This window comes from Heterocephalus glaber, unplaced genomic scaffold, assembly GCF_053883595.1.
Source record: "Heterocephalus glaber isolate CG9 unplaced genomic scaffold, H.glaber_assembly_v1.0 deba00000768, whole genome shotgun sequence".
NCBI lineage: Eukaryota > Metazoa > Chordata > Mammalia > Rodentia > Bathyergidae > Heterocephalus > Heterocephalus glaber.
In genome coordinates, this window is record NW_028258162.1 from 12389863 (window position 1) to 12414011 (window position 24149).

At 37.5% G+C, this 24149-nt stretch overlaps 1 protein-coding gene across 1 annotated transcript in view; it reads left to right on the forward strand.

Annotated features, from left to right (window-relative positions):
- Positions 1-23609, forward strand: part of Yme1l1 (YME1 like 1 ATPase) — a 36272-nt gene extending 12663 nt beyond the window's left edge. The window contains exons 5-19 of the mRNA XM_004859885.4: positions 1027-1136; positions 2537-2687; positions 3202-3285; positions 5029-5111; positions 9300-9390; positions 11863-12015; positions 12681-12813; positions 13846-13908; positions 15337-15449; positions 16264-16419; positions 18167-18318; positions 19248-19374; positions 19463-19536; positions 20160-20246; positions 23236-23609. Coding sequence (XP_004859942.1) covers positions 1027-1136; positions 2537-2687; positions 3202-3285; positions 5029-5111; positions 9300-9390; positions 11863-12015; positions 12681-12813; positions 13846-13908; positions 15337-15449; positions 16264-16419; positions 18167-18318; positions 19248-19374; positions 19463-19536; positions 20160-20246; positions 23236-23379 — 1721 coding nt within the window. The 3' untranslated portion in view covers positions 23380-23609. The remainder of the gene's footprint in view (positions 1-1026; positions 1137-2536; positions 2688-3201; positions 3286-5028; positions 5112-9299; positions 9391-11862; positions 12016-12680; positions 12814-13845; positions 13909-15336; positions 15450-16263; positions 16420-18166; positions 18319-19247; positions 19375-19462; positions 19537-20159; positions 20247-23235) is intronic.
- Positions 23610-24149: the final 540 nt, after the last annotated feature.

The window sequence follows — 24149 nt, forward strand, 5'->3', positions numbered from 1 at the left end:
AAATAAATTCCAAAGACTGAAGTTCTGAAAGCAAAACAAAACAAAACAAAAACTTAGTTTGAAGATGAGACTCTTAAGATAAAAATGGAGAAAACGCTACAGATGAAAAAGTATGGTTACACTAACATTATATACATTCTTGTAATTGAATGTTGTACAAAGTTACATTTTATTTCTAGAATAACTTTTATAGAAAGTGAATACATGCATGCAAGCATAGAATAGTAGTCTGGAATTATTAACAGTGGTTACCGTGGGGAAGTTGGATTGAGGTTTGAGGAGTTAGGAGACACTGATTTTTTTTTTTTTCTTCTTAGTACCGGGGAGTGAACTCAGGACCTTGTGCTTACAAGGCAGGTCCTGCACTGCTAAGCTATATCCCTGGCCCAAGCTACTGTGTTTTGTTTTGTTTTGTTTTTTCTGGTACCAGGCACTGAACTTGGGTCCTTGTGCTTGAGAGACAGGCGCGGTGCCACTGAGCTAAATGTCCAGCTCTGACACTGATTTTTGATATTTTTTCACTTTTTAAAAAATATTTTGTAATTACCAAGAAAGTATAAAATTAATTCTGGATTTAATCCCTTTCTGTGACTTACGTGTTTTGGGAAAAGTATTAAAATTTATCAGAGTTGACTCCTGGTACCAGAAAAGAAAAAGAAGACAGAAGACCAGAAAAAAATTTACCAGAGTTACTGTCCTGTTTTCTAATTTATATTGTGAAATAACCCTATTTACTATTCCACTATGAACATGAAATAAAATATTTAAAGTTCTTTTTTGCAAAAAGAAGTATTGAAATACCACACCTGCCTTGCCAAGTGCAAGGCACTGAGTTCGATCCCCAGTACCCCCCCCCAAAAAAAAACTAAGGATAGAAAAAAGTTTAAAGCATTTTGAAGTGCTTGGCAAAAGGACTGTGAAAAAAAAGGTAAACTAAGACATATAGGTATTCTGTAGACTTTAGAGTGCTAAGCATTTTAGTTTTCTGTTAGCAGTTTACAAAGTCAATGGTACTGTTTTGTTTAGTTTTTATACAGTCTCGGGGTTTTAAAACTTTGAAATCAAGGACACGACGTCTGCAGTCCACCTCTGAAAGATTAGCAGAAACGCAGAATGTAGCGCCATCATTTGTGAAGGTAATTAGACGTTTTTCAGTGTTTCAGAAAGGAATAATTTTCAAATTATCAATACAGTGAGGACATTCAATATATGATTTCTTTTGCTGGCCGATGAATCTTTTTCCCTTCCTATCCATTAATAATAAGAAATAAATGACTTCTGTAATCATTATACCTGTTACAACTCCCCTGGGCACCAGACTTGGCTCTTCTTGCTTATTACACAGCTGCTGATTGTATTTTTCCTACCCACCTGTGTGTGCCTATGTGTACCTTGTATAAACAAGTAGCACCCACCTAAGCTAGCAACCTACTGATGAGTCAAGACTTGTCTGTCTTTCCTCACTTTTTGCATTATTAATCACTGTGGATCCTTTGGATCCAAACTCTTTCAGTATTTCTTAAATCTTTTCATGTATTTCCAGTCCTACTGTCATTTATGTGTTTTAGCCATTTTTTACCTAGATTACTCTTCATACCCATTTACTCTCTTTGCCTCTAGTCTTGCTACCTTTGTCTTGTTTCCGCATCCACTTGTAAGTCTTTCTTAGATAATCTAGAGCCTGGGCATTGGCCATGTTGCTCAGTGGTAGCATGCTTGTCTACCATGCATGAGCCCCTGGGTTCAATCCCCAGCATGTCAAAAAAGTAAAGATATTCAATAATAAAAGGATGATCCAACTCAGTCTGGTATACAGGGCAGGCCTGTCATTGTTTGGCCTCTGCTGACCATTTTTCTGTTCTCATTTTCAGTGTGCCACTTAGTCTGTTCCCCTGTCCTCTGCTTTTGACCTTTAAACTGTGTCAGATTACAAACAGTTCCTGAGTACTGTGTCGTGGCTCTATCAGGTTGTTCCCTCTGTGTGGCTTCCATATCCCATTCTCTGTTAGGCCTTTCCAGTGTCCATACATAGCATTTCCTTTACTACCATGCCAGTACTTACAATGATAGCAACATAATTTTTTAAAAAATAGTTATTTATGTACCTTTTCCCAGTAAACTGGAAACTTCAGGATCATTGACTTACTTGTCTTTACATCATTCAAACTAGGCCTGTTATATGCAAGGTAATGTTTTAAACTTAACGTAATGAAATTTTTCCTCTAGTAGAGATAAAGTGGGGTGAACATAAGTGATTAAAACCCTAAGTATTATGTGACAGTGTGTTCTATAGTGGAGTGCACAGAGTAATGATGCTTTGTGTTAATAGCTGATTTGTGTGATGTGCGATCTAGTGTTAGTATCCTGGTCGGTTGATTAAATAACTTGATGTTGACTCTTAATCTGTTCACATCAGCAATAAGATGAAATTCTGTACTTTCAGTCAATTTTTAGTGGGTGATCGTGACATAAATGGGAAGTGTCGCTTTCTATACAGTTGGCCAGTAAATACTGTTATGTTATTTCATGCATTTAGGGGTTTCTTTTGCGGGACAGAGGATCAGATGTTGAGAATTTGGACAAACTTATGAAAACTAAAAACATACCTGAAGCTCATCAGGATGCATTTAAAACTGGTTTTGCAGAGGGTTTTCTGAAAGCTCAAGCATTGACACAAAAAACCAATGGTAAGTTGACTTGAGAAGAATAACTGAAAGGATGCCATAAGCCTACATTTAAACTATTACAAATGGTTTTTCTAAAGTCATCTGTGTTGTTTCCCAGCACTCGGGAGGCTGAGGCAGGAGGATCACCATAAGTTTGAGATCCGCCTGGGTTACATAGTGATTTCAAGGCCAGCCTGCACTGCTTAGTGAGATCCTGTCTAAAAAAAAAAAACCATCCATCTTTACAAGGTTTATTCCATTGCATTTGTAAGTTAAGCTGTGTTGAGTGGAGATACTATTGGCAGTTTCACTTTCCCAGGAGAGAAACCAAAGGCAAGGACAGAAGCATATGTGGTTTCATGAAGTTTTGAGGAAAAGGGTGCTGAAAGGCAACCATGCAATTGTGCACAAGAATGCCAGCTTCCAAAATTCATGTGATAAAAGTATGGTTATGAATAACCTAATAATTGCATTTCATTAAGGTGTAATATCTCATTGGTGGCATTTTACTTAAAGCTTTCTCTTTTTCTTCCAGATTCCCTAAGGCGAACTCGGCTAATTCTCTTTGTTATAGTGCTATTGGGCATTTATGGACTCTTAAAAAATCCATTTTTATCTGGTAAAGGCTCTTTATCTTATCTTTATCTTACATGTTACTTTTAAATTTCTTTAAATACTCTTCTTTTCAATGTTTATAGATTTATGATGTGGGCTTTTTGTGATGCTATAATGAAATATCCAAGGCTGGGTATTTTATAAAGAAAAGAGGTTTATTTAGTTTGCAGTTCTGGAGGTTTGTGGGCATGGCACCTAGTGAGGACCTCCTGGTGGATTGCATTACAAAGCCTTTCATTCCTAGTGGTTAGTTTCCCAGATAGTTAGAAAATAATACATGTTGGATGATCAAATTTTAACATTATGTAGAACTTTATAATAATAAAAGGCAGACAGTCTTATGTTTCAAAGACAAGTCCATAAATTGAATTTTTTCTTAAAATAACTTTAAATAAATTCATTATTTTTTCAGTTTGCAGTTCTGAATTATAATTATAATATCAGATTTAAGTGGTTCCAATTACTTTCTCAGCTGTCATTCAGTTTCTACCACGTTCATTCTCTACATTTTATTAGGCTCAAACTGTTAGTGTCCATTCTAGAATTAGTGTTGTATGTATTTGTTCTCTCACTTGTATGTTCTTGGTATATTAGGCAGTTCTTCTTTTTGTTGGTTTCTTTTTTCCTTTTGTCCGAGGGACTGAACCCTGGACCTGCACTGAGCTATGACTCTAGTCCTTTTTTCTGTTTTTTATTTTGAGACAGAACCTCACTGAGTTGCCCAAGTGGACTTGAGCTTGAGATCCTCCTGCCTCAGTCTCCCAGGATATTGGGATTACAGACATGTGCCACCACGCTTGGAGAGGGTTTCTTTCTTTTGCCTTACTTTTTGCCTCTAAATGTCACTGTATCTAAATGACAGTATTTTATTCTCCTGAGGAAATTAGAAATCATTCTTTCTTTATAACTGCTGTAGTTGAGAACTTGGACCTGAGGAGCAATTTTTTTAAAAAGCCTTGTAATAGTTGCCCAGAGTGGCTCTCAAATATCTTATCAAACTTTTCCTCTACTTGACAAGTGAAATAATTTAAGTTTTCCTTTTTTAAATGAATGGCTCAGTTTTTCATAGTATGTTTAAGGCAGTATATTTCACAGTGTAGATTTGTGACCAGTTGTATTAGAATAATTGAAGGTGCTTGTTAAAAATGCATCTTTGTTCCGCCGCCTGCCTTACAAGCGCAAGGACCCGAGTTCAATCCCCAGTACCCAAAAAAACCAAAACAGAACAAAATAAAAATGCATCTTTGCGCCAGGGGTTTAGCTCAGTGGTTCCCCGCCTGCCTGCCTCGCAAGTGCAAGGTCCCAAGTTTGATCCCCGATACCCACCCCCATGCATCTTTAATTATCATCAAATCCTGGGCTCTTTCTCAAATCTGCAAACCGTAAGTCTATAGCATGGTCTTGGGGACTTGCATTTTAACATCATTCTCAAGTGATTTTTTAAATTCATACTGAAATTTGATAACCATTGATTTAAGGTTTCTACTGTTGGGTTTAGAAGGAGAAGAGGAATAATTCTTGATTTTAACTGGAAAGTGTAAAAGTGTATCTCTTTAATGTGAATCATTTGCTGTTTGAAGATGGTCTAGAAATCCAGAAAACCTAGTTTCTGTTCTTTACTTTGATTCACTGTGTTTGAACTGAGAATTCTCAGATGTTTAATTTTTGTAGGCTGCGCTTGCATCTAAAAACTAAGTTGGTTGGAATTTTCTTAATCCAGCAAATATTAACATTTTCTTCCATTTAGTCCGCTTCCGGACAACTACAGGGCTTGATTCTGCAGTAGATCCTGTTCAGATGAAAAATGTCACCTTTGAACATGTTAAAGGAGTAAGTTAAGATTTTTTTGCCTTCTCTATACACTATGTGATTGATACTCTGTAAGATTGGCTTTTGAATCTAAAGATTGCTCTGGAATAGATAAATTAAATAAAAAAATTAGCAACCTTATTAGTATCGTTATGGGGGACCAAAGTAAAGAGGCTCAGGAGTTCTGGGAGAGGGCTGCAATTTTAAATAAGATTTTCCAGGTTTAGAATCAAATAAGTAAAAAATAGTAGGAAATAAGGCCAGGGAGTAGTATAGGACCAGATTGCATAGTGTCTTAGAAGCCATTATAAACACTGACTTTTACTCTGTAAAAATTGGTTACATTGAAGAATTTTGAACAGTGAAATGGTATGGTTTGACTTCAAGTTTAACGAGAGCGGTCTAGTCCCTGTGTTCGTAACCTCTAGAGTCTAGAAAGGACAGCGGTAGATAAGAGGCTGTTGCCGTAGTCCAGGCAAGCGGTGATGGGCCTTAGGCATACATTACTGCAGTGGAGTTGGTGAGATGTAGTTAGAATCTGAATGCATGTTTTGAAGGTAGACATGGTAGGATTTCCTGGTTAGAACTTAACAGGACAAGAGAAAGAAGAGTCAAGAAGACCACATGGTTTGAGTATGAACAGTTGGAATAGAATTGCCATTTTCTGAAATTAAAAAAACAGGCTGTGAGGGGAGCACAAATTGGGAGCAAAGATTAGAAATTCAGGTGTAGATGTGTTAAATGTGAGGTATTCAAATGAAAGCATTGAGTATGCACTTGGAAGTATCATTTTGGAATTTGGGGAAAGGTTCAAACTAAAATGAAACCTCCCCAAGTTTATGTTTATAGACACTAGGCCTGTGTGTTCAAATGAGATCACCAAGGCAGTGAGTATGACTAGAACAGAGAGGAGGTCTTAAGTTTAAGCCATAGAGCACTAAAGCTTTAGTAGGACAGAGAAGAGGAACCAGGAACAAAGGTTGAGAAAGGTAAGGGTGATAAACTGGAAGGAAGAATTTCCGTCATGAGGGAGAGGGGTCAGCTGTGTGAAACAGTGTCGATGGGTCAAGTGAGAATCGGACATTTGTTTTCGCACTGTGTAGGTCATTGGCGTACCTGGTAATGAACAGTTTCAGTGGGATAGCAGGGGTTAGATCGTGAAAGTCATTAGTTGGCAAGAGATAGCAGATGAGATGGATAGGCAACTATAAATAATTCTTAAATTCCATTTGAAAAAAGATGCATAGATAATTCATCTCCTAGCAGGAAGTGAAGTAGGATGTTAGTAAAGTAATAGTGAAAGTTGTGAAACCAGAGCCAAGGTCATCAACTGAGAATATGGCTGGAAGAGAGATGTGTAATTTCTAAAAAAGGTACAGCATTTTGTGACGATAGGAGAATGAGTGGATTAGGGAAATATGACTGGAACCCCTCAAATTTGAGATCATGAATTTATATCAAGACCAGGAAGCACAAATATTTTCTTCTACTGATTTCTGTTTATCTCATCAAATATGAATTGTGGAATTTTAGTTCTGTACTGTAATCTTAGTGTTCTCGACTAATCTGATGTTTTTTATTTTGGGGATGATAGATAGAGACTGGATAATTGTCTTCCAGGGAATGTTTTGGGGAGAAATCTTTCTGTAAGATGGATTTGAAATTCATGACCTAAAGATTTCAACTCTGAAGGAGGCATGGCACCAAGAGCTGTTTGCTGGGTGTGGTGGCTCATGCCTGTAATCTCGGCTACTCAGGAGGCTGAGTCAGAAGGATTACAAGTTAGAAGCCAGTGTGGGCAATTTAGCAAGACCATGTCTCCAAATAAAAATCTATGTTCTCAGTGCTTGAGCATCCCTGGCTGGGCTCAGTCCCCCGTTCTGCAGTCAGTCAGTCAGATTAAAACAAAAAGGCCTGGGGATGGGTCAGGACTTAGTGTTCATTGGGTTCAATCCCCAGTGCCGTCGCCGCCACACACACGCACACACACACGTGCACGTAAAATTTATATGGGCTTTTTATAATAATTATTTTATTGATCTACTTTAGCACCATTTTCCTCAATGGGTTTTATATTTTTCAATTGGGAATACTCTTGCCCAAGGAGTTGGGAGAGAATGAAGTAAATTTGAGAAGTAAATAATGTTTCATCTCTTTTACTTTATTCTTACAACTTAATGTTGGCATTATGTCCAAGGGGGAAGGTTTCAGACAGGGCCTCGCTGTATGTTCTAGGCGGGTCTTGAACTCCCTATGTAGCCCAGGCTGGCCTCAAACTCTGGCAATCCTTCTGCCTCAGCCTCCCAAGTGCTGGGATTAACAAACATGTGCCACCACGCCCAGCTGATTATTTTGATCAGTTTTATTTCAGTCTTTTCCTGTGTGGCTATCTTTGAATACTTTTTTAAATATATACCTTTAAAAATTAATCTGCCATTGAATGAAATTTTATTTCAAAATAATTTGTATATTTGTACAAAAGACAAATACAATTATATAATCTAAAACTGCAGTTAGGAAATTTGGGAAGAAAAAGAGGGGGGTAACATACCCTTGTAAGCATACTGGTGAGTCAGAGGCTTTTAAGTGTGGAAAGAAAGATGTGACTAAAAGAGCTGTATTACAGCAGTTTACATCGTCGTCATATATATTGGGTTTATTTTTTGGTTTGGTTTTGTTTTTGAGACAGGCTTTCACTCTTGATCAGGCTGGTCTTCGAAGTTCTGGAACTACAGGGGTGTGCCGCCACACCTGACTTTCTGTATGGGAAAAAGCATGCTCTTCTGATAAAACAGCCAAACCCTTTTAAACACAAAGTTGTCGAAGTGTAACATGTTCACACGGAAGTGCGCAGACCCTAAGCCGTCACAGGGTGAGCACACCTGTCAGTGCCCCACCGACAGCTGGTGTTAACCGGCCCACAGAGCCTCTCCTGAGCCTCTTTTCTGGTGACTGTCTCCCCCCCGTGGGGAAGCATTTTCCTGATACTGTACATTAGTTTGAATAGTTGTAATACATGTAGAATGTGCCCTCTTAGATTTGCCTTCTTTCGTTCAGCATGATGTTTTTGAGATCCAGCCGTGTTACCTGGACTCGTAGTCAGTTTATCCTCATGGCATAATATGCCATTTTATAAATGTCGCAGTGCTGTGTATTCTCATCTAGGTTTTCCTGTGGGGGTTTCTAATTTGGACTCCAGTAGTGTTGGCATGAATAACATTCTTGGACATGTGTCTTGGTGTGCATGTCTTCTGGCCTTGGAGTAAGCAGGGCTTGTTTTCCTTTAATGGTCAGTGCTTTATTACTAATATTTAGTAGTCATGCTCAGTCAACAAGGCCAGCAGAAACTTGTAGATACTCTGCTAAGTGAGTGGCACACTATTAATTTTTTCTCAGTGTAGTAACATTAAAAGAATTTTTCTATCCTTTATTCATGCAATTTTGCAAACCGGGGAATAAAGATACACGCAAGAAGAGCAGGGCTTTGTTTTTAACCACTAACTTCGTGAACATTTTCATACAAATTTTAAGGGGTTAATCAGAGTAACTCAAATACCTACCACGCCCAACAAAAACTAACCTCAAAAAACTTTCTGATTCTTTAGCAATCATAATATTTTCTAGCCAGGTGTGGTGGTGCACGCCTGCAATCCCAGCACTTGGGAGGCTGAAGCAGGAGGATCACTGCAAGTTCCAGAGCAGCCTCAGCTACATACTGAGTTCAAGGCCACCTTGAACTGCAAAGTAAGACCCTGTCTCAAAACCAAACCAAATCAAACAAAAAAAAATTACAGTATTTTCTGGAAATACTTGTGAGAAATTTCTTAGAAATACTGTAGAAAGTAATGACTAAAAATTTTAGGTTTTCAGATTGGCCTATGGCCATGTTTTACTGTACTCTGGGTAGTTTCTTTTTCACCTTTCTTGATGTTATCCTTGCTTTTTTTCCCTCACTGAGAAAATGTAAGAAGTTCAAATGATTTTTGTTGCCATAATTAGGAGACGTTGTATAACCTTGGAAATAAGGATAAGGAGAGAAGCTTTTGAGTGTTTATGGTGGGGGCATTTTGTATACTTATTCCTGGACGTAAAGAGAAGGCCAAGTTAATTCTATAACCAAGTAACATTTGTGACGTTTAAAGAGGACGCCTTGGTATTTAACCAACTAGAAGCACAATTTAAAGTATTTGACAAATTATCTTACTTTAGGTGGAGGAAGCTAAACAAGAATTACAGGAAGTTGTTGAATTCTTGAAAAATCCGCAGAAATTTACTGTACTTGGAGGAAAACTTCCAAAAGGTAGAGTGTCATTTCCCCTCACCGTGATTACATGTCAGTAAATACTGTGATATGTTATTAATTTTATTTTCTCAGTGTGACTGATTAAAATTTAGTTCTTAATTGCTATTTTTAAAAATATGTACTTTCATTTTGAACATGTGCTTCTACAACGCTTTTTTTTTGGCTACTGAGGATTGAACTCGGGACCTTGCGCTTACGAGGCAGGCGGCATACAACCCTTTTTTTAAAAATTTACTTGCTTTTTGTATATTGAAACATTTGTGTTTTTTGTTTGTTGCTTTTTTTTTTTTTTTTTGGTACCGGGGATCGAACTCGGGTCCTTGCACTTTCAAGGCAAGCGGCGGAACCACTGAGCTAAATCCCCGGCCCTGTATATTGAAACATTTAAGTTGCAGGAATGGTCTGAAAATTTGTTCTTCCCATACTTGAAACCCACACTCACTAGTTTTTAGTATTTTGCTGGCTTTTTCTCTTCACACACATCCATTTACTTACCCATTTAAGAGTAAATTGTAGACGTAATACTCTGTTACTCCTAAATATAGGTCTTGTGATAGGGAAACTGTGAATAAGGGTATTTTATGCAATTCCAGTATAATTATTGAAAGTAGTAAATTTTTTGATACAAAACTATTACCCATTCACATTCCATAACTAGATGTCAGCATTTGTTCTGACAGTATCCTTGAAGGATTATCCAATAGTGTCCTTGTCCTCCACCCCTCAGTGTCAAGAGCCAGTCCAGGAGCACACGTAGATTCAGTTTTATCATTAATATGAGACAGTTCTTCATCCTTTTTGTTAAGGGGCTGAGGGAGGGGGAGGAGAGGGTCTTTTATGATCTTTACAATTGTGAAATGTTAATTACTAATATTTATAGCATATTTAACTTTTTATTGAATTTTAATAGGGTTTCCAATTTTTTGTTGTTAAAAATAGCATTGTGGGGCCGGGGATTTAGCTCAGTGGTTTTGCCGCCTGCTGCACAAGTGCAAGGAGCCAAGTTCAGTCCCTGGTACAAAAAAAAAAAATGTAGCATTGTGTTGGGCCGGGGATTTAGCTCAGTGGTACTGCACCTGCTTCGCAAGTACAAAGTCATGAGTTCAATCCCTGGTAACCCCCGCCCCGGACAAATAGCATTGTGTTGACTATACTAGCATAGCCTTTGTCCTTGTTCTTAATTATTTCCCTAGGATAAATTTCTAGTAGACTTGCTGAGTTAAAGAGAAACCCTCTTTCTTATACTGCTTGATATCTCTATTGAGAATTTAGGAGTGTATGAGAATGTTTGCATGAACCTTTGCTAATTTAGGGTACACTTATGAAGTCAGTGCTATAACATAGAAAACCATAGAAAGTTATTTGCTTTCAAATCAAGGAGTATTTTATAAATGTGTGGAAAATCTGCAGGTACTAAGATGTCTAGAGAAGTTAGAATGATTTAAATTGTTAATATGATTCACACCAGTTAGGGATCAGTAAAACTAGGATAGTCCTCAGTCTTTTTGAGCATTTCTTTTTTTTTTGGTACCGGTGATTGAACTTGGGTCCTTGCGCTTGCACAGCAGGAAGCGAAACCACTGAGCTAAATCCCTGGCCCTTGAGCTTTTCTTTAAAAATTTTTTGTTACAGTGCAGCATCAGTACAGTTTCATTACTTTTTTTTTTGGTACCAGGGATCGAACTCGGCACCTTGTGCTTGTGAGGCAGGCAGTGGAACCACTGAGCTAAATCCCCAGCCCCAGCTTCATTACTTTTGAAATATAGTCTGTATATTTACAAAGCTGTGATATAAATCAGAATTTTATTTTTCTAGCTTAGGGAAACTTTCAAACTTTTGGTATAGCTTAAAAGAATAGTACAGTTAACATCTGTATATTATCTGCCTAGACTCAACAATTGTTAGTGCTTTGTAATACTTACTTTTTTATGTGTACACACACACATACACAAACGTGCGTGCATATAGTGTGCTTTTTTCCCCTGAACATTTGAGAGAAACCTCTAGGTAACATCTACTTTGGTATATATCCATGCAAGAATAGCATTATCCTAATTCATCCTTCTCAAGGAAAATATCATATACTCTCCAATATTTGTTTTTTATGGGAAAATATCAAGATTCATGCATTACATTTGATTGTCTTTTAATGTCAGTTTTATTTACTATATAAATAGGTTTATATTGTTTTGCTTCATAATGTGTTTATATGCTTCTGCTTATATAGAATATATAAACATCACCTCTTGTTTTGTTATCTTACTGATATATAAACACTATTTAAATGACAAAGGAAAATTAATTATAGAGATCCTGAAGGGAATGATTAGCAGACACAAATGTTTTCCTGTGTTTGAAAATGTTGATTGGTATCCTTTCAGCCTCAAAATTGTATAAATTGTTTCATAGGTTCTTACTATAAAAAAGTTTTTTAATAAAAAGTTTGAATCATTTTTGTTTTTCTTTTAGGAATTCTTTTAGTTGGACCACCAGGAACAGGAAAGACACTTCTCGCCCGAGCTGTGGCAGGAGAAGCTGATGTTCCTTTTTATTATGCTTCTGGATCAGAATTTGATGAAATGTTTGTGGGTGTTGGAGCCAGCCGAATCAGAAATCTTTTTAGTATGTTGTAGTGTATTTTTTTATGCAGTGTTAAATTTTGTTAATTTTAAGGAAAGAATGCTTCTTATCTTTCTTTGCTAACTGGTTGTACAGCTAAAAGAGGCATTGTAGGCTTCTGGTTTTAGATAACTTAATATATGAGGTCATATAGAGCCGTTATTAGTTTTCTGATCCTCTTAAGAGGTAATAAAAGTGCTAGATGAGGCTAGGGGCTTCTGGAAAACACTTAGGTTTTTTTTTTTTCCATTTTCCATTGACTTTTTTTTTTTGGTACCAGGGATCGAACTCGGGTCCTTGCGCTTGCGAGACAGGCACTGGAACCACTGAGCTACATCCCCGGCCCTTTTTTTTTCCATTTTATTCATCAATTCTGTAATTCGTAATTAGGAGTTACTAGCCTCTAATGTGATTTTATATATATATATATGTATATGTACAACTAGGAAGAATACCATAGTCAATTGTTATTTTATATCATTCTCTTTGGTTTATTTTTCCCCATCACATCCCCATACTACTATTCTTAGTAAAAAATGAACTCCTTTTGTGCATTTTCTTCCTATAAATTTAAAATTTTTTGATAGTCTTACCATTTTAATATTTATAAGGTTTTGTTTAAAAAGTGTTGATTTCTTTCAACTTATTTGAATACTTTGTTTTCATAGGAGAAGCAAAAGCAAATGCTCCTTGTGTTATATTTATTGATGAATTAGATTCTGTTGGTGGAAAGAGAATTGAGTCTCCAATGCATCCATATTCAAGGCAGACTATAAATCAACTTCTTGCTGAAATGGATGGGTAATAGTCTTCATTTGTGTGTGGAATATGATGATATGTTTTAAAAAATAGAATTGATCTTGTTTTAAAAATTGTTCAAAATAATAGGTCCCTCCCAGCATTTGATACATGTAGATGTGTTCTCAGAAAGCATTTGGTAACATTCAAATAGATAAGAAAAATGCTATGAGTATAGGCAACAAAGTACTCCTTACAGAAAGTCAAGACAAGTTTTTCCTCTCAGTATTGTATTGCTTCCATTACCAATTGGGTATTTTGTATATCAGCTCTGCTCCTCTTTTAAATTTGTGGTGTGTATGCCTTTTTTCATTGATTACATATATTTACAGTAGACTAGTTGTCTGTTTAAAGAAGTAAAAAAGTGGCCTGGGGATGCAGCTCAGGTGTAGTGTGCTTCCTTAACACAAATTCCCCATTACAAATCTCAGTGCCACACACAGAAAACACAAAGACACTGGTTCTTACACAGTTTATGGCTGCCTTTGAGTGCTGTGATGGATTAAGGCTTAGATCATTGTTCGTAATATAAAAGCAAGCAGTGGTGTTGCTTTGAAAGAAGTGTCTTAAAGTCAAGTGTGTGAGACATTTTGGAAATAAAGTCTGCAGTGTTTGTGGGGTTCGGGAGATTCTGGAGGGTGGACCCAGGGAGCACTGAGCTGCAATCCCGCCTTTTGTCATTATTTGATGGGCCCAGCCCAGGCTGGCTTTGAACTTGGGACCTTCCTGCCTCAGCATCCCCAGTAGCTGGGATTGGCAGGGATGGTCACCATAGCTGGTTTAGGAACACATATTTTGAGTTGGTAAAACAGAGGAGTTTTTAAAAAGTGAACCAGGCACCCAACACAAACTTTCTGTGTCAGGCCACGTTTTCCTAAGTAGAGCAGATACGAAGATGTGATCACAGATGATTGCTGGTTTGTTACGAGTCTCTTCTCGACTCTTCACTAAAATTAATGACAAAGAGTTGTGTGGTTGCTGTATGTGTAATATGCTTCAATTTTAAGTGAAAGGGCACTTTTTTTTTCTTAATAGTTTTAAGCCCAATGAAGGAGTAATCATTATAGGAGCCACAAACTTTCCAGAAGCATTAGATAAGTAAGTATTAAAAGAAAGTTTCTGTAAAACATGTCACATGTTGTACTTTATGCTAAGAGAACAACCCCATCATAGAAGATGGGATTCTATGATCCATTATATGATGTTCAGGATAAGCAGATCTGCAGAGACAGATGTGTGGGCCACAGGATTAGGGGGCGTGGGGACTGACTGCCAGTGGAAATGAAATTTTTAAAAATTGTTTTCTGCTCTGTTTTTTTTGGTACCGGGGATCGAACTTGGGACCTTGCGCTTGTGAGGCAGGCGTCGGAACCACTGAGCTAAATCCCTGGCCCCTTTGAAAATTGTTTCCTCACACTGCTCTGTTTATTTGCAATATAAGTAACATCAAAATGGTTACAAATGTTCCCACAAACTATACATTGATACCAGTTTCTGCACTGAGGATGGCCATGTTTTTATGAAAGGACTTTTAAAAATGAAAACTCACATTCTGAATTTATGTTAACTCTCATTGAGAGTTTCTGTGCATGCTCTGAGATGATGGGAATCATAAAATGCTTTCTCACTTTGTCCACATAGGGTTCCTTTAGTGTCAATTCTTTCATGTATTTCAAGGTAAATAGGAGAATTGAGTGATTTCCCACATTGATTACTCCCATGTGAACTCTTTTATGTAGTACAATGTATTGAGATAAATAAAAATTTCCCACATTGTTCACATATGTTCAAATGCTGGCTCACTGTGAATTTGAAATGGGATTTCTTTTTGTGAGGATGAGAATATTCTAAAATTAGGTTGAAGGCACACCCAACTGTACACTTTAAATTCTGTATTATGTGTGTGAATTACATCTCAATAAAACTGAAAAGATTGGGTTTTTTCTTAAGTATTACAAGTATTTTAGGTGGAAAGCATTTGTTTGTTTGTTTGTTTAGACCAAGTCTTTCTGTATTGTCTTGGCTGGTCTTGAACTTCTAGGTTCAAATGATCCTCCTGCGTCATCCTCCCAATTAGCTGGGACTACAAGCATGTGCCACCACTCTAGAATTACTGCTCTTTGAGTGACTTACACGTGTGTATTTGTTTCTGAGGGCATATGCTACTCTTAGTTGCGCACATATATCTACATGAACCTTTGTTCTGCCTATTTATTTATTTGTTTATTTTTGGTACCGGGGACAGAACTCGGGTCCTTACACTTGCGCAGCAGGCGGCGAAACCACTGAGCTAAATCCCCAGCCCCTGCCTATTTATTTTTGACCTGAAGTCTTGCTATATTGCTCAGGCCCAGTTCAAACTCATAACTTTCCTGCCTCAGTCGCCTCAGCAGCTGAGCTTACAGGCCTGTACCACACACCCAGCTACCTTCTGTTTATTGAGACTGTTGTTTCAGTCATGTGTTTATCATGTGTTAGCATAGTCAGCTTATTAATTTCTGTGTCCTTTTTATGTTTTTCCTTCAGTGCTTTAATACGTCCTGGCCGTTTTGACATGCAAGTCACAGTTCCAAGACCAGATGTAAAAGGCCGAACAGAAATTTTAAAATGGTATCTCAATAAAATAAAGTTTGACAAGTGTAAGTCTTAATTCTACAATACAAATGTTATTGTATCAATAATATGGTAATACATACACTTACTCTCTGTGTTCTTAATGTCTTGAAAGTCCCATTCATTTATATGTCCATTTAAAAATCTATTTCTGAATTTGTGTGCATCCAGGAAAGGCTATCATTTTCGATTCCCTATTCCAAAGGAATTTTTCTTTGGGATATCAGTCAGATATATTTTGAGATTATTTATGTATAGATATTTAAAAAATGCAATGTACAATGCAAAATAATTGAAAAGGCTCCAGAAACAACAGCTCATGATGTAGTCAGTTTCGGGGCAAAAGGGAGAAAAGGGAAGTATAAAACAAGACCCATGGAAATATTATGGACACACTTGAGATATGAATGAACCCATTAAGGCTCTAGTGTTTTCAGAGATAGCTGAAACATTTCCAGAAGCTAAATGTGATTGCTGTAATAAGAGCTGTTACGCCTGAGGTATTTCAAGGTAAAATTCAGGGAATAGAATGTTGTTTGTCAGCATGTTTGTTTGTTCTTAGTTGTTTTCATTTGTTTTTAGGCTGGTAACAGGTCATGTTTGAACTTTCTAATTAGTTAAATTTAGAGCTTTCATGATTTTTCCTAGTTTCAATTTTAATACCATATTTTGGCACCTTTTCCTAATAATTTTAGTAAATTGAGTCTTATTTTAAAAGTGAATATTTTAAGTTATAGTTTAGAATACTTGGGTTCTTTTTTCCTTCAAAATGTGAATTCTTTATGAAGTACTTTCATTTAGCTATTTTAGACTTTAATATTGCGTTCTCTTTTTACATAGCTGTTGATCCAGAAATCATAGCTCGAGGAACTGTTGGGTTTTCTGGAGCAGAGTTGGAGAATCTTGTGAATCAAGCTGCATTAAAGGCAGCTGTTGATGGAAAAGAAATGGTTACCATGAAGGAACTAGAGTTTTCCAAAGATAAAATTCTAATGGGTAGGTTTTCTTTCTTTTTTGTCCTATATTTATGTTAGAGAATGATTTTTTTTTTTTTGGTAAATATTCTTTGTAGACAGCTAAACCCTCAGACTTTGTTGAATTTAATCTTCTGCTAAAATATCAGTCTGTATTGAAATTTGTAATAAACCATTTCACAAGTTCTCAGTTTGAGAGTTAAACAATTCCCAGTAAAGCATATAACAATCATTTCTGTACCTCACTTGTCATTCATTATAGACTTAGTTTTACAGTGTAGCACATTTATTAATTTTGTCTTCTTCTTAGAAGACCTTTTTTTTTCCTGGTTGAAAAGAGAAAAGGTTAAAATAATAATGTTTAGGGCTGTAGGTTGTAACATAGTGGTAGTATTCTTGACTAGCATATGTGAAGCACTGGACTTGATACCCAGCACTGCAAAAATAAAAAGAAAGGTTATAGAAACATGTAATTGTGCCATTGAAAACAGTAGCACAATGTGGCCTCTTAGAGAACCAGTGTATTTTAGTAGCTTATGTGATTACACTGGTGGTCGGGGTAGGGTGCCTGTGCAGTTAGTTCCTCTTATCCAAAATTGCTGATAAAAAGGGTGGTTAATTTTATACTGTTTACTTTTTATTTTGAATCTTAGATTGGCTTAAAAACATTAATTATGAACTCTGATCAATTGGAAGTTTGTTTTTTAGAGAATAAACTTCCCCTTCAGATGTAAGGATTAAGATGATAGTTTCTGTTTTTTCGTTGTTTTGCTCTGATTTGCTTTGTGATACTAGGGTTCAAACCCAGAGCCTCTCATATGCCAGGCAAGTGTTTTACCCTTGGAGGCACATCTCTAACCCAGTTTGATAGTTTTTGACAGGTTTGGTTTGCCTTTAACGGTATGTTTTAATTTCTGTGTGTCACAGATTGAATTCTAGCTTTTAAAACTGTTACACTGTTTAAAATATTTGCTAAGAATACAGTGATAACTTGGTTGTCGAATTTAACTCATTCCGAATTCATGTTTAAACACTGAAAAGTTGAAGAACTGAATGTATTTTTCCCATAAGAAATAATGGAAAACCAAATAATTAGTTCTAAGGTTGAAAAATTACAGTTATAAATTCATTTTTCCAGGACTTTAACACAAATTTAACAGCCCCAGATTGTGGAAATACCCCCTAAAACATCTAAACACAATAAATATCAAAACACAATACAATAAATAAAATTTTAAAATATGTACAAATACTTTATCTTGACTTGAAGGCTTCCTGGTATACGTAAAGCCAGAGAGAAACTGGAGAAGGAGGAGAAATGTTACTTTTTGGAAGGAGGATCTCCTTGGATAATGCTGCTGGCTGTCAGTACACTTTCTGGGGTCTTTTCTCTTGGTCTTTTCTCACTAAAAATTTGCGTGAGAGTGGCGCTTAGACTGAAGCATCACCCCTTGTGTCCGCAGGGAGATGCAATGCATGACTTACTTTTAGTTTGTAAGGTTTTTTCAAGTCTGACTTTTGGTTTGACTATTGAGCAAAGTTACGAACGCTGAGTAGATTTTTTTGAGAGTTGCTGTTCGAGTAGTGAAAACTCGAGTTTGGATCCGTTGGATAACTGAGGTATCACTGTTACTCTTAAGTTGTTACTCTTAAGAATTAGAATGGTTTGTTGTTGGGGCGGCTGTTATTTTATATTAATCCCAAAGCAAAGGGTTTCATTTGATTTAAGTATACCTTCTGTGCAGTACTTACCTAAATTTTTGTTGTAGGCCCTGAACGAAGAAGTGTGGAAATTGATAACAAAAACAAAACCATTACAGCCTACCATGAATCTGGTCATGCTGTTATTGCATATTACACAAAAGATGCAATGCCAATCAACAAAGCTACAATCATGCCACGTGGGCCAACTCTTGGACATGTGAGTTTCCTATGGCTTTTTATTTGCTTTCTAATAGAGCTTTCCAGAAGTTTATGGAAGAAATTGTTGGTTGATTACAGTGAAGCTACTTTTTAAAATTTTGATATTTTGTCTTTTTTAATTCATGAATTCTTTTGAAATCAGAGACATTTGTGAAATCTTTGTTAATAAATCTTCATAATATATTTCAGATGTTTTATATTTATATTATAAAATATAAGAACTGATAGCAAGCTTTTAATTCTTTTGGTACGAGGGTTCGAACTCAGGACCTTTCGCTTGAGCAGTAGGCACGATGCTACTGAGCTAAATCCCAGGCCCAGCAGGCTCTAATTAAATATCTCATTTTTCTGTTAGTTGGAAAGAGAAATTATGTGTCACAATGACTAGTTCCATAGTTTTTCTAAGATTTTTTTTCATTTAGTACAAGTTTTATTCTCAACTTTGCATTACTGTATATGACATTTTAAACCTTTTTATGTAATTGGGAATGAAACAGTCCTATTGCATCATTGCCCACCTATTGCTTGTAAAAAGCGCTTTGACTTCATAACTTTTCTTATTGTCTAAGTTGCTGCTTTTGCCGGGCGTGGTGGCACAAACCTATAATCTCAGCACTCAGGAGGCTGAGGCAAGAGGATCAGTCAGAGTTCGAGGCCAGCCTGGACTACATAGTGAGCTCAAGGCCAGCCTATACTACAGTGAGAGCCTGTCTCAAATTAAAAAATAAAATAAAATAAAATAAAATAAAATAACTGCTGCTTTTGTCATTAGTCACCTGTTGAGTTGCAAACATCTTTCACCTTTCAGCGTCATTGTATTAAATACTATCTGTGGTGAGAGTTGAATGATGCTTCTGGTTTCTAATGTAATTTAGAACTGTATCTGAATTTCTTTGGCTCTTATCTGGTTACTTTTCAATTGTCTAGGTGTCTCTGTTGCCCGAGAATGACAGGTGGAATGAGACCAGAGCCCAGCTACTTGCACAGATGGACGTTAGCATGGGAGGAAGAGTGGCGGAGGAGCTTATATTTGGGACTGACCATATTACAACAGGTTGATTTCAGACAGTGGCTTTACTTTAACTTGTGTTTGTGGGTTGAAAGATTTTTTTAAAAATTGAGTTGTACATTTAAATTTCTAGGTGCTTCCAGTGATTTTGATAATGCAACAAAAATAGCTAAGCGGATGGTTACCAAATTTGGAATGAGTGAGAAGGTAATAGTTTTAATCATTTTCTTTTATCAAATGATATACCATTTGAGAGATCTGATTATTAGTAACATTTACTTTTCCTAGTCACATTCCAAATGCATTTGAGATTGTTTGTTCTAAACAGTGTTGCAGTAATACTTTGAGTAGCAAACATATAGCATTCTCTTAGCTGCTCAGAATTAGAAAGATAGTAATTATTCATGAATTAACCAAGTGTTAAAAAGAGTAATTTAGCCTTTTCATATGGGATTAAAAACCTACTTCCTGAGCCCCCTTACTTTTACCTTTTCTATATATTTCGTATTTCCACATTATTGCTGTGGCTCTATCAAGCACTTCTATACCTGAATTATGAATTTTTGGATTTGGACACAGGGTTTCTAAGAATGCAATAAGAACCAGACTTGAATGATTTGAAATTTTTCTGTCTTGTTTACACTTAGTGTTTTGATTTTAGTCTTTATAGTTTCAAAAGTAGGATAAAATTTCTTGGGCCTGAAAAGCATTTTGATATTCCTCCCCTCCCATGATATTTGTTTTCTTGTATATAGGCTAGTTCTTTCTCTGTTAAATTCTTTGGCACTTTGGGCTTTCCTGCTCAATTACTCTCTTCTCTTTGATTTTAGCTTGGAGTTATGACTTACAGTGACACAGGGAAACTGAGTCCTGAAACTCAATCTGCCATTGAACAAGAAATAAGAATCCTTCTAAGGGTAATAGTATTATGTGTCTGAACTTACTTCTTTTAGAGATAAGGTGCCTGAATAGGCATAGTAAGTCCCTGATTTAGGAGCAAGTTCCATTCTAGGAAAACATTCGTAAGTCAGATTCGTTCATAAGTCTGACAAAGTCAGTGATATACACCTTTGACACTAATGTACAATGGAAAGCATTAAAAAAACTAAATTTACTAAGTCCCCGACTATACTGTGCTACTTTATACTATTGCACTGTACAGTAAGCACACAGCAGCACAACTGTGACAGTGTCCAACAGATGCATGGGGTACTTCTATGATTTGTTTGCCATCTATGAATGTTCATAATGTGAGGTCCATTCACATCTGAAAGTTCACAACTCAATTGTTCATAAGGTGGGGACTTACTGTACTTTAAAAATGATAAGGAGCCAGGTATGGTGGGACATGCCTATAATTCCAGTACTTGGGAGGCTGAGGCAGGAGGACCACCACGAGTTCAAAGCCAGCCTCGAGGGCCAGGGATTTAGCTCAGTGGTTTTGCTGCCTGCTGCACAAGCGCAAGGACCCCAGTTCAGTCCCCGGTACCAAAAAAAAAAAACAAAGCCAGCCTTGGTTACATAGTGAGAGTCTGTGTCAAATAAAAGACAACAAAAAAGCAAAACAAAGAAATAACAGTGGCTGGGGATGTAGCTCAGTGGTAGAGCAGCTGCCCAGCAGGTTTGAAGCCCTGGGTTTGATCCGTAGCACCACAAACAGCAAAACAGAAGTGATGACAGTGAAAGCTCTGTGTTCAGTAGAAATAACACTCTTGAAAATAAAAACAGGTGTGTTTTGCAGCAGTGATTTATATATGTTAATAAGAAACCCCTTTTCCTGAATTTTGGGTCCTTATTTTATTTTGACCATAGGCTAAGTAAAATTCAGTTCTAATTTAGCAACAGAATCCTAAGAGGTGATAGAATGAGGGCTGTTGTTTACTGAATCTTTCTCACATATATGCTTGTAGAAGTATTATTGGCAGTTGGATATGCTCATAAAGCAGAATTAACAAAGCGAAGGACCTTTTGGCTGTATTGTCCCGCACGGATTAGGGAAAAGGGATGCCGTATTGGTGCTTACAAGAGCTTGCAGGGCTGGGCGAGGCTCCTCAAAAGACTCCACATGCTCTGAATCAGATTTGATGCAAGACACAGAAACTTACGAAAGGGGCCCACAGTGGCCACCCAGAGTCCAGTGTAGAAGAGTGCAAGAGGGCTGTTCACGCTAGAATTCTGAAGGATCCAGCCAAAGGCCTGGAGCCCACGGCATCGTCCTATGTGAGTTCACATGAGGAGGCCCAAGGGTCCTCTGCGGAAGATGGAAGGGTCTGCGCGGGGAGAGGAGGGTGGCAGGAGAAGCTGAAGAGCCTGTGCAGAAATCCAGGACAAGACACCCAGGGGAAGGTGAAGACAGCTCCTGCAGAGCATAGCAGCCATCCTGAGTGACAGCAAGGCCCTGCCCTCCAGAGAACCGCCTGAGCTTCTCCGAGGAAAATAGTAAGCTGCAATGAAGCTCTTCCAAGGAGAATCGGCTGAAACCCTTCCCTCCTGTTCTCCTTTTACACCGTTTCTCTAACCACAATTCTCTCTTTTTTTTTTTTGGTACTGGGGATCAAACTCGGGACTTTGCTCTTGCGAGGCAGGCGCCAGAACCACTGAGCTAAATCCCTGGCTAACCACAATTCTCTTAAAGTGGGTCTTCTTGGAACAGAACCATGCTGACTCGATTCAACTGGGCGTTCCTACTCACGTTGACACTTAGTAACTGCCACATGAATGAGAGTAAACTCGGAGTTCAGCTAGTAGGTACTGTGGCATTTCATGGATGCTTGGATTAAGATGCCGAAAATAGAATTGAACATGGATGGGTTTAAGAGATACTGTTGTAGTAGAATCAGTGTTTTTGTGATATTTTGTGACGGTTAAGAGAGCAGGTAAATCTTTAATAACTGCCTCATGCAGCTGTATAATTATTTGTGTCATTCACTGGAGAAACTGGAGACGAAGTCTTGGCTAATGTGGGGTGGTGAGTAGGCCATGAGTTCCTTTTTCTTAAGTTCATTTTTATATATATTGAATATGAAGCATTGTAGTGAAGGTTTCAACCTCAAACCAAATATGTGTTTGGTTCTTTTTTTTTTTTTTTTTGGTACCGGGGATTGAACTTGGGTCCTTGCGCTTGTGCAGCAGGTGCCAGAACCACTGAGCTAAATCCCCGGCCCTTGTGTTTGGTTCTTAATGGAAAGGTTGGTTATGTGTTCCCCTTGGATTTGGAATGGAGAAAAATAATGTGCTGAGGGTCTACATCTTCAGTGAATGAGGAATGTGGTTAGGGTATTTGAAACAGTGTAGGGAATTGGATAGGGCAGCGAGTCAGATGGTTTGGTTTCTTTCTAAAGGATGATGTGTTAATGATCTCAAAGTGGTGCCGGGGATTTAGCTCAGTGGTTCCGGTGCCTGCCTTGAAAGCGCAAGGTCCCAAGTTCGATCCCTAGTACCAAAAAAAAAAAAAAAAACAGCTCAAAGTGCTGACAATGTAGTGTCTTGGATAAGAGCAAATAAACAGTGTTTGAGAGTTTAGGGAAATCAGTCTCAGCCGTGAGGAGCCAGGTTTTGGCTACTCAAGGTAGAAGGTGCTGTGGGAAGGCAGAGACTTCTGAAACATTTTCTAAGTCCTTATATTATACAAACTTTCCAGGGGCCAGAGATTTAGCTCAGTGGTTCTGCTGCCTGCCTCGCAAGCACAAGGACCCAAGCTCGATCCCTGGTACCAAAAAAACCACAACCTTTCCATGTACTATTTGTGCTGAAATTAACTGTACTGTAGAATCAGGCTTTTAAATGCTTTTTTAAAAAAATAAGTGAATAGATTTTTAAAGCTATATAGTTATTTCTTTTCTCATTGCCTGTGTGGCTTTTTTTCCTCTACATTTTCTCCTTAACATGTCTGCTTTTCTATTTCAGGAGTCATATGAAAGAGCAAAACATATCTTGAAAACTCATGCAAAAGAGCATAAGAATCTAGCAGAAGCTTTATTGACCTATGAGACTTTGGATGCCAAAGAAATTCAAATTGTTCTTGAGGGGAAGAAGTTGGAAGTGAGATGATAACTTGACACGGATGCACTGCTGGCTTTATTGCGAGAACATAAGTCATTGCAGCAGTCTTTCACACTGCTTCCCCCTCATCCTTGCCTTGGGATGATAAGTGCAGGGCACTTTGTCAGCTTTTTGTCACAGTGTCTTACTTTGCTTACTCCCATGATGACATCTATTGCAGATGAGCAACCTACTGCAAGTATGTTTTACAAAATAAAGAACTATTAGGATTAGAAATAGCTTGAGAAATGTCAATCAGTTATTATGATGAAAGTAAATAATGATTTTATCATTGTTTACTCCATGGTTATGAATTAAAAGTTGTACCTTTAGCTCCTGGTAAGTATTTTTAATTTGCAGGCTGATGTTATTGAAGAATTATTATCTCTTGATAGTAACATTTCTTTTCTTTTTGGTACCAAGGATCGAACTTGGGATCTTGTTGTGCCTGCGAGGCAGGCAGCAGAACCACTGAGCTAAATCCCCGGCCCAATAACATTTCTTTTTGGTAAAGAAGTGATGCTTTTTTTAAACCATCCACCCCCAGACCCCATTGGTGGTACTGATTGAATCCAGGCCTCGAGCTTGCTAGGCAGGTGCTCTACCACTGAGCTCTCAGCCTTTTTTAAACTTTATGTTGAGACAAGGTCTTTCTAAGTTGCCCAGGCTGACATTGAACTTGTGATTCTTCTCCCTCAGCCTCCTAAATACCAGGAATTATAATCACACATCACCACAGTTGAGTGTAAATCTTGTTTTTACATCTGTCATGGAAATGT